The sequence below is a fragment of the Alexandromys fortis genome, unplaced genomic scaffold (assembly GCF_014885135.2).
Source record: "Alexandromys fortis isolate MF-2015 unplaced genomic scaffold, M_Fortis_MF-2015_v1.1 scaffold_5, whole genome shotgun sequence".
Classification (NCBI taxonomy): Eukaryota; Metazoa; Chordata; class Mammalia; order Rodentia; family Cricetidae; genus Alexandromys; species Alexandromys fortis.
This window is the reverse complement of record NW_026067924.1, coordinates 12,882,679-12,893,866: the sequence shown is the minus strand read 5'-3', so window position 1 is coordinate 12,893,866 and position 11,188 is coordinate 12,882,679. Positions and strand designations below refer to the sequence as shown.

Below are 11,188 nucleotides of genomic sequence, written 5' to 3'. Positions count from 1 at the left end.
GGACAGTAAACAGTTCTTACACAAGCAAGCACAGCCTGTCCATGTCCAAAAGACACTGCTTTGCAATGGTACTCTCTAGCCTCTGACTCTTGATAATTCTTCACTCCCCTCTTCCAAAGTAGTCCCTGAAACTTGTGGGTTTGGTGATCTAAATATCTAACTGGTGACTAAACAAGCCTCCAATACTTGTTCTTTGGACTTTTATGTTGAATTAGGAGCGGCGGGGCTGCGTCCCCGGCACCCGGCCGCCCGCATGGCTAGCTTATGCCCCGAAATAATTACACGGAAACTGTATTCTTTCAAACACTGCCTGGCCCGGCTAGTTCCAGCTTCTTATTGGCTAGCTCTTACATATTGTTCTGACCCATTTCTAATATTCTGTGTAGCCCACGAGCTGGCTTACCATGGAGGATCTTAACCTGCGTCTGTCTGGAGCGGGAGAATCATGGCGACGACTAGACTCAGCTTCTTTTTCCCAGCATTCTCTTCTGTCTACTCCGCCTACCTAATTTTCTGTCCTATGAGGGCCGAGTCAGTTTCTTTATTATTAACCAATGAAATCAACAGATAAGATACAAGACCCACCTCCATCACTTTTATTATTTGAGAATGTAGAAAATTCTCTAATAAGGCCTGAAAGGTTCAGCTAGTCTATTAATACAGAGATCAAAATGTAGAGGGAAATTTGATACTGAGAAGTTTCTTTGACAATGGGTAAGAGCTATATTTACCTGTGAGTGTGTAGATAAGTTTTTGAATGCAGTTAGCGATTATTCCCGTCTGTTAGAGTGTTGGGGTTAGGTGAGTACACAGTTCTTAGGTAATAGAGTAGGCACTCGCCAGGCTAGGCCAGATAACAGAATGTACCTTCCAGGCTGGATCTAGAAAGGAGGTAATGGCATGGGATGACAGGATAATGTCTTATGAACCAAAGGGACTACTCATGCACACGGCCCAAACCTGGAGGTTTGGCAAATATGGGTATGATTCCTGAAATGAGACAGGATGACTGATTATAGCACCATGTGGTCCTCTTTGAGGAGTGTGTTGAGTGTAGTCGACTTAGAGATATGAAAGAAAACATAACAAAGCATCAGAATGCAGGGTATCATGGCCTGGCAGAACCTGTTGGGTAGCTATGGCATGGGGCAACAGTACAGGTTCCTGCAAGCTGAATGACTTTCTTGAGATAGTCCAATATCCCATTACTTATTAATATGGAAAAACTTCTAAATGTAATTTACCCTCTGATTATAATAACTATATCAACATCAATATTAATTTAGCGTGACTCTAGTGTAAGTTGTGAAATATTCCTACCGCGCACCACGCCCCCGTGTCTGCACTCTGTGCGCTGGCACCCAGTTTGAGAGCTTCGGGCAAGGGGGCTGGAGGTTAAAATACACAGACACACACACAGACAGGGAGACAGCGACACGGGTCATCCTCGAATTCCTCAAGAATGCCCCCTTTATTGTGTTCAGGGGCAGATTATGTAGAGGTAGCCACGCCCCAGCCAAACTCACCTGAAACCACTCTCCTGCCATCAGGAACTCCTGAAGGTCTCGAGCTCAGAGCAGCTTTAGGCACTCAGATCAGGGGATTACAAGAAATTGAGGATATGGGGTCTCACTGCTCCCAACAATTCCAATAGCCAATCAAACCTTTTAAAGTTGTTGACATATTTATACTAAATGCATAAAAGATACAAACAAGTTATTTCTGTAAACTTTGGCATATATGCAATGTTTATTTTTCTTTAAAAAAAACATTACACCCAAGCAAACCTTCAAAATGAATAACACGAAGACTATTTAGAACGATGCAACATCATGAATTTCCAACTCTTGAGGATGAGCATATGTCACTATTAACAAGCACCATACATCTCAGGATCATGAGAGAAAGGTCAACTGCTTGTAAATCAGTGTGCAAGCAATATGATAATTTACAAAGGGCAATAAAGCGAGAGTCTTCATCAGATGACTGAATGTCTTCAAGACCAGACCAGACAGTATAATCCACATTTTCTGTTGTTCCATAAATCTGTTGACCAGAAGGATGATCAGTCAGTTATTATTTACACAACTTGTATTTGCTTCTCCTTTCCTTCCTAGATGTTAAAAACATTTAAGGAAATGATAATACTATTAAACTGTTTACAGACAAGCATCTGCTTTAGAATACCTGCCTGCAAGAGTGACGAAAATGTTATGGGAGGAACCATCCACTCTTTGGATCTAAGCAACAACTCTATGAGATATAGCCCATACCTGGCACTGTTTATGCTGTTAATGAGGCTTAGAACTTAAAACTAGATAGGTCACAGAACTAGGGGAAACCTACTACTGTTATTCACTAAAGTGAATATAGCAATAAAATATTGTGATACCTATAGATGTGTATAGTCCCCATCAGAGAAGTTTCTTCTTCTGACTGTAGTTATTAAAATGAGATACACAACTATATAATGTGTATAGATTAAGACACTCTGAAACTCTCAGCTAAAATGGAAGTCTATATCAAATCCCTCTTTTCAAGGATCCAGTATCTACATGGAAGAGGAGGCATAAAATTCTAAGAGGCTAAACTGGTAACCGACATCAAGGAAACAGCATCTTCCAGATATAACAGGACTGATACACACATAAACTCACAGACTTTGACATAAAACTTCCACAGGTTCAAACTAGACAAAATTCCAGGACTGAGATGTGGAAGTAGAAACAAAGTCCTATCTTTAACTAAAAAGTTATTTGCAATTAATAACTGACACAAAAGGGGGAAAACAATCAGTTTTGTTCAATAGAGTAAAATCAAGATGTGTGCAAACAGTTTCTTATATTTAATCTACTTCTAATAAAAACTGTCTTTTTATTACTCCAAAGAAAGAGGAATGGGTTGATACTTGAGCACAGAGTTGGGTTTGACTTTGCAATGCATGCTGATTGGCAAGGTTTTATGGTGTTAATAGAGTCTAATGAAGTAGTCAGGAATATTTTACTCTACCCAAAGTTACAGGTACTGTTGAAGCTACTGTAAAAAACTTGAACTCCACTGTTTATCCATTAGTTCTGAGAATGTTTACAAGATTGGGTACCAAATTTTTTCTTGCAAATTGAGTTTTCAAAACTTAATATTCATTGCAGAGTCATATCATTCATGAGTGAGGAAAATAAAAATAATTACACTACTCACCTTGCTGAGTATACTCTTGGTGTCTTCAAAAAGCTCTGCAGTTTTTGTCCTAATGTCTTTGGCTAATGATAGGACATCATTGTGTGATCCTGGCATATTTCCAAGTATGATCAGGAGGTTGTGAAGAGTGTCATTCCAAGCCTGCATTCTACTGAGTATCAGTTTTGGAAAGTCTTCAAGCTAAGCAGTCATGTTTCGTCAGTTATATTAATACATGAAATAAAGAAGGATTAGTTAGCTTTGGTTTTCTATCAGACTTGTGAATTAAATATCCATTTGTTATTTTATAGGAAGGTGGTATGGTTTGGGGGAATAAAAATAATATAGATTAATAACATAAAATGATTAACCTGTAATTTGCCACCATAAAGTAATTATGTATATATCTATTATTTCCAATAACCCATTTGATTGATCATGTTGTGTTTTCCACATGAAAATCTGATCTCCTTGTAGACTCTTTCATGCTTCCTTATTTTGCTTGTCCAGGGGAACCCAAGAATTTGTTGGGGGCTTAGTAGGTGTTTTAATTCAGGAAAAGTAGATTTCCCCAGGGTAGATGGAGAAAAATTTAATTTAGACTTATAACACAGATAAACTAAGTTGGTCAAAATTATAATTATTTTACGTATTTTTAAGATATTAGTAAAAGTATTCCATTAATGCAACCTGGCATTAATAAGTATGGTTTCCTCAATGTAGGGCACTCTCTCTCCTTGTCTCTAATATCAGCACATTTTTGGAACATATAAGTAAAGAATAATGGGATGCCATTGTCCTTAATAACAGCATAAATAGAAATAATGGAATTTTGATTTCCAGTGTGCTTCAAGATCTTACATGAAATTCATTCCTGCTTTAACAGAGTTTGTGTACTGATTTCTTTAGCCATTACAGAGACAATAAAAAGAGTACAATAAAATTCAGTGGATATTGTGATGGAATTCAAAAATACATGGAGGAAAGGACAAGATCTAAAAGTGTGGGCAATGCAGTCTCCTGGGACCATTGCTACCCAACGAATAAGAGTGAGAACTTGTATTGCATGGAATGCAACACCCATTCTGACAGAGAAAGCTGATTCTTCAAGTTCAGTAAAACTTTCAAAGCCTCATTCTACTTAAACCAGCTAGCTCTTGTGAGTGCTAATTGCAGCAGTATCAACAAAGCATGCTGTGAAGTGCTTAGCCACGAAGTACCTATCTGGAAACACCCTTTCCCTTCATTTTGCCTTCTAATTTTCACATGATGCCTAAGTCAGTTCATTTGAAGATAAGTTATAGAAAAGAATCATAAGGAAAGAACGTAACAGTTGAAAACTAGAGTTGTAGTGATATATAGACCTTGTCATAAGAACTGGGGGCATGGTTCATTCTGAGGAACACTAGACAATGTTTACAGCAGTTTCTTGTTCAGGTGCTTACAGTTAGGTCAAAAAAAAAAAATCCTAGAAGTTGTGAGGAATAAATGGGAGAGTAAGAAGCAGAAGTACAATTAGATGAGTCTTGAAAATCAAGAAGACAGCATGGTAGTAAATAATGTGAGACTTGCTAGTGGGGAGCCATTCACTGGTAACATACCAGGACAAAAATGTAATTGAAGTTATTAAGTAAAGTCATCTGGTGAGATATTGTTAAACTAAAACCCTCTTAATGGATAATTTATGGGCCTGCTACAATATTACTTAGCATTTGCGTTTTTAACATGAAGTATCTAGCATGACTTTTCTTTGTTCATTTTCAAATCATTTTCATGTAAACATGATTTCCACATCTCTTATAGTACTTACAAAGTTCCACAGCATGACAAAGTTAAGTCAGTTTATTCTATTAGCTATTTAGGTAAAATAAAAAGATACAACTATAGGCTTACAGAGATCTTTTGGACTTCATCAATGTTTTCTGGTGTTCTGATGGAATAATTGTGGCAGGAGATGAGATTCTTAACCAGGAATTCCTGATTTCCAAGAAACTCAAGCATCTGTATATTGAAAATTAATATTGTGTTAATTTGTGTCTTAAATATAAGTCAAGTAAGCCACAATGAGAATATTAATGCATTCATTAGATATGTGATTTTTAAAAATGAAATCAGCTTAAAAACTAAAATTAAAAATTTAACAATGTGATTTTACAATAATAATTATTAATAAGAAAGTAAATAAATTTATAAAAAATTATGTAAAACATTTTAAATATCGTTCTTTCTACTTTTTTTTTATTTCAAATCAGATTCCCTGAAGCTTCCGCATTCTCATTTTGCATTTTACTGCTGGAAGCATTCTTGTATAATAGTGCAAGAATGTTATATCATGATACAGCTGTTGATACTTGACACTGTGCTACTTGACACTTGGTCTTCAACACTTTCTCTTGCAAATTCAGGTAATGTCATTAGAATGAAGGCTTGAGAGAGAACACAGAAATAAGCGAGGCACTTACTTGATTGGATGACCCTGATGGTGAACTTATCTGAATCCAGATGAGGACCATGTCAAAAAAAATATAGTGAGTAAAGAGATAACATGATGACCTATTTATTAGGAAAAACAATATCCTCTGGGTTCCCATTTCTGTACTGAAGTTATGTTTAGTGTCTCCTCCATGACCCTGACTGACCCTGGGCAGACACCATATAGCCATCATGAAGAGAACCTGACTCTTATAAACCAGCCTCCCCAGTGAGTAAACCTGAGCTCCAGAAAACTTAATAATGACCCTCAAGATTTAGTGTTTGTGAGAAGCTAATATGTTGTTGCTTGCGTTTCCCCTCCTTGGATTATCAGCGTTTGCATTCATTCTATCCATTCCTTGCGACTCACTGTCGAGCACGCCTTCCCTATTAGATGTCCCCAGTGTGCTAAGTAAAGATGTCAGTGGCAGCTGGCTTCAGAGAAGGAAGACCATGGAATCCGAGCTCTTTCTTCGATGCAACTATTAAAGAAAGTATTGTGTTCCAAGTGCAATGATATTTCAAAATAATCAAGTTTTTCAAAAGGAGAATGACCTTTAAAATCATTATGTTCTTTGCAAACCAGTAATTTTCTGGAGTTGTCCCATTATTATGCTACTTTTCAGTCGTTGGTACTTTGTTTTACCCACGGAGGTGTATTATTTGAAAATTGGATTTGAAGCTTTCCTACGCTAAGTTCAAGCATAGTCATTAACATGAAGACTTAGAGTAAAGAAGATGGAAGTAAGCGAGGTACTTACAAATTTATCAGAAACTTTTGCAGATGATGCACTGACGGTCTGAGACAGGATGGAGAAAACAAGTAGTGAGTTAAAAGACAACATAAATGCACAAAGATACATTCTCTGGCTGCCAATTTCTATACAGAAGCCTTGTGTATTTTCTCCTCCTTATTTTTGACTAACCTTGTTAACATTGTTCTCATGAACAGAGAACTCACTTCTTTTCTAAACTTGCATTCTAAGTGAATAAACTCGTGCTTTATAATTTTTTTTAAACAAGAACTTCCAGCATTTAAAAGCTTGAGAGGCTAAGGTTTGGTTTGCTTGTTTTTTTTGTTTGTTTGTTTGTTTGTTCAGGTTTTTTTTTCTGGTTGTTTGCTTGCGTTTTTCTTTTGCTGCACCTTCACAATTTAGATTATTTTTGTTCATTCTATGTTACTCGTTATATTTCTTCTCTATTGGATGTATGCTGTGTGCTAAGTAAAGATATTAACAGAGACGTGCCTCTAGCAAACAAGGTAAGAAAGTCAGACCTCTTCCCCGGTTCTGTTTATCCCGTTTATTAGAAAATTTTTGACACAAATTAAAACTTAAGAAAATTTAAAGATAAGTATGGGGAAACTCCAAGACTTATTGAATTCCTCAAAAGTCTTTGAGATTTCAGGAAACCTACTCCAATCTTCTTATTTCATATTTCAATAAATGTTGTTTTATCTTGTTATTATAAAGTGTCCTATTTGCCATATACCTTTATGTAAGGTGTAAAGGAAATTTGGCTCATAGTAACTATAAATGTGGTATGGGACAATCTTTGATATAAAAGTTACTTTATAAAAAAGTAAGTAAAACAGACATAAGTGAAATACTTACAAATATCTTAGGCAAATCCATGTTGAGGTCACTGATATTCTGGCAGAGTAGCATTGCATGGTCAAAGAGTTCCGTGAGGTACAGTTCATCAGTCTCATTGCAATTCAAAGGTACAGAGGCCACGTTCTCCCATAAAAGGAGGTTTGACACTAGCAGCACCAGAAGTGCCCCTTATAAAAGAATCAAGTCATTCAGATCCATTCATCCAAACTTATCACAAAAAAATGACATCATCTTTTCCCAAAGCCTTCACCTGTTGACTTGATACTATATAGGGGTGAAAACATGTTTTTCACTGTGAAAATGTAATTCAGTTCTCACATTCACAGACATAGATAGTATCAGAACTTTGTGACTTCCTGGAGTCTGGAATTGATATCAAAAATAACTATGAAATTTTCATCATCAGAAGATCATATTAATTGCTGGTACAGTATTATACAATTTATGAAGAATCTATGTCAGTTTTCAACTATCCCTTCCTACAAGATTTTTTCTTTAATTTTTGAAATTGATATAGTTACATCATTTGCCCCTTCTCTTTCCTCTTTGCAATACCCCATATAATTCTCCTTGCTCTTTTTAAAATTCATGGCTGTTTTTTCTAATTAATCATTGGTAAGATTTTCAGTACCATTCAGTATTAGATAACCAATGAGTGTGTTTTTTTCCCTTGGGAAATACTATTCACCTTAGTTGACTATAGTTCTTTGTGTAGGTTGGAGACCTCCTGGACTGTACCTCACCCATGTTGGTATACCTATTGTTTTTACTTTATTCAGCTCATGACTAGGGAATCATGCTGGTGAGACTTTGTGGGTATAGCCTCTGACTTTCCTAGGAGATGCAACCTCAGAGCAATCTACCTGTTCCTGTGCATAAAGCCCACACCCAAGGATCAGAAGTCATTGCGTAAGATAGGGATGGAAAATATGAGTACTCCAAAATAAGTAAGAAATGTGTGTATTTTGACAGGTTAGCTTGGTAGCATTCATTTTCAACTTTATGGATTAAAAGAGTAAACATAAGTGCTCTGATGCAGTCCCCACTGGCCTGTATGCAGGTAAGAGACCTTCCTCCAGACTGTAACCAAATGTCCACCACCCACTGGATGTTGCCCCAACAAAACCCACTCCACTGTCCAACCCCACACACCTGAACATCCTCCCTGTTGCCAGACTTCCCCTGCAATCCCAGTGGACTATACAGGTACAGGTGCAAGCCACACCAGTTGGGAAATCAGGCACTTCAATCCCAAGAGTTGGATGAACAAGCATAGGCACAAGTCACATGTGTTGGAAGAAAAGATGAGTAAAAGCTGGTATATGAATGCATTCAATGACTATTTGAAATTGGTCAAAAGATACTTAAGAATATGCAATTCAAAACAACTTTGAGATATCATCTAACACCTGTCAGAATGGCAAAAATCAAAGACCCCAATTACAGCTTATGTTAGAGAGGATATGGAGTAAGGAAAACACTCATCCATGGCTGGTGGGAATGCAAACTTGTGCAACCACTTTGGAAATCAGTATGGCAGTTTCTCAGAAAATTGGGGGTCACCCTACCTCAGGATCCAGCAATACCACTCTTGGACATATTCCCAAAAGATGCTCAATCATACTACAAAAGCATTTGTTCAACTATGTTCATAACAGCACTATTTATAATAGCCAGAACCTGGAAACAACATAGATGTCCCTCAACAGAAGAATGGATAAAGAAAGTGGGGCACATCTACACATTAGAGTGCTACTCAGCAGTAAAAAAAAACAATGACATCTTGAATTTTGCAGGCAAATGGATGGAATTAGAAAACACTATACTGAGTGAGGTAACCCAGACCCAAAACTATGAATATGGTATGTACTCACTCATTAATGTACCACTCAACAAAGTAAGCAATGACATTAAGAAATTTGCAGGCAAATGAATGGGACTAGGAAAGAAATCATTTTGATTGAAATAACACAGATTCAGATAAATGAAAATATTATGTACTCTCTCAGAAGTGCATATTAAATATAAAGAAAGAAGGAGATGGGAGAAGAATCAGAAGAAGAAAAGGGAAGAGCCACTGGGGTTGGAATGTAAAATAAATAAAAAATGGTGAATTAAAAAAAATAAAAATAAGGAGCAAACACATGAGTGACTGTTGTGTAACACAGGGTGTTGAGATTCCTGTATGATAAGGAACCTCTGGTCTGGCTCTACTATTTTAGAGTAATAATTCTATAAGGTTGCCATTTTAAAACAAGCTTCAGAGTGTTTTTCATATGAACTTGTACTTTTCAATAACCCTCTGGGTAGAGTGATCATGTGTAATGTCATCAAAATGTTTTGTGGAAAGAGAAGCGTGGTAGGATGGATTAACTGTTCACCTCCCCAAATATCTTAGTATCAGCTGATGGAGAATAGATGGCCAAGAGTATGGACTGTGCCTTATGCATTGTGACTCAGTTCATATCCAGGGTCTCTCAGTTATAACCTTAGTTGCAGGAACACATCTGTAGTCTTGAGGCTGTATCAGCAGAAGTTGTTACCTGTAGAGATCAACCTTTGTCCTTGAGCCTTTGACTACAAAAGCCTCATTCCTCTTTATTTTATTTGTTTGTCTTCCTCTATAAGACAACCTCTTTTACTGAGAAATCTTGATAATATATAGTGTTAGTATGTCATTATCAAATTACATTGTATATGTAGACAAAACTAGAGGTCTAAAATGATAATATTAGTGATTTCAAGAGGATGAAGCATCGTGTTACTATTAAAGTATAAAATTGGTTATTTTTAGTAAATATATCTGGAAAAGTACCTCATATAAAGTCTTCAATAAATTCAATTTAAAATGCTCATAATAAAATCAGGGTACTAGTAAGATTTATTAATAGGAAAATCCCTACCTATAAGTATTCAAAAATAACTAAAATCACTAGAAAAGATTGTGTAGTATACAATGAAACCATCAACTATTTATAAGCAAAATGAAAATAATTCAGATAAATGCATTTTAAATGATCATTTTATTTTTAAGATTATGATAATCATATCACTTTCTTTGTTCCTCAATTCATCTCACACACTTCCACATAACCCTATCCTCTTTCAAATTCATAACATTCTTTGCTTTATTTGATATATGTATGTACGTATATATACACATTTGCATGCATATGTATTTGTCTTATTAAACACATACATAAAAAGTGCTTCATCACTATAAAAATATTTGCATACATATATATGATTTTATGGTTGTCATTAAGCATTGGATAAAAGTTAGTGCACTGTTTACCGGGAAAGAGTACTTTTTATTGTACAACTAGACTTTCAAAAATCATGATGCTTTCTCTAATTTTGCTTTATGCATGCTAGATGTACATGTATACAATAAGTACATGTAAAATCCTTCCGTTTATCAAGTGAAAGGTATCAACAGTTTGACCTAACTGACAAAGATCTAATGATACTGGAATTTTTTACCTCATAAAATCTAATTCATGCTTCTTATCAATTTATTTACTTATAAATTATATCAAGAAAAGACTGTATCACCATAATATCTCCTTTGAAATGTTTTTACTTGAATGAAAAATTTAGAGTTGTATAGATCCTAGTCTATTATTCTTGAACTCAATGTCCCCATATTAGAAAGAATGATTAATTTAGTTCATTCAAGTTAAGCATATTATAGCAGAGATCCAGAAACCAGAATATGATACATTTTTCCTTCTATAGTTACTAAAAATTTAGTAGGCAATCTCCTTTTAACTCATTCTAGTCAAATGTTTTAATTTCTGCAATTTGACTTTTTGATGTTGATCATTTTTTATTCCCTGGTCATATAAGCAAAATCTTACTGCCAGATACAAAAAAAAAATCTTTCTATATAAGTCAATTAAAATGCAAAATGTCTCTAGACA

At 35.7% G+C, this 11,188-nt stretch overlaps 1 protein-coding gene across 1 annotated transcript in view; it reads right to left on the bottom strand.

The window, feature by feature from the left end:
* Positions 1-1,830: 1,830 nt before the first annotated feature.
* LOC126501637 (uncharacterized) overlaps positions 1,831-11,188 on the bottom strand; it is a 35,060-nt gene continuing 25,702 nt past the window's right edge. Inside the window, exons 10-15 of the mRNA XM_050142391.1 lie at positions 7,263-7,432; positions 6,411-6,449; positions 5,640-5,669; positions 5,071-5,178; positions 3,199-3,378; positions 1,831-2,046 (exon numbers count right to left, since the gene is read on the bottom strand). Of these exons, the coding sequence (XP_049998348.1) occupies positions 1,831-2,046; positions 3,199-3,378; positions 5,071-5,178; positions 5,640-5,669; positions 6,411-6,449; positions 7,263-7,432 (743 nt within the window). The remainder of the gene's footprint in view (positions 2,047-3,198; positions 3,379-5,070; positions 5,179-5,639; positions 5,670-6,410; positions 6,450-7,262; positions 7,433-11,188) is intronic.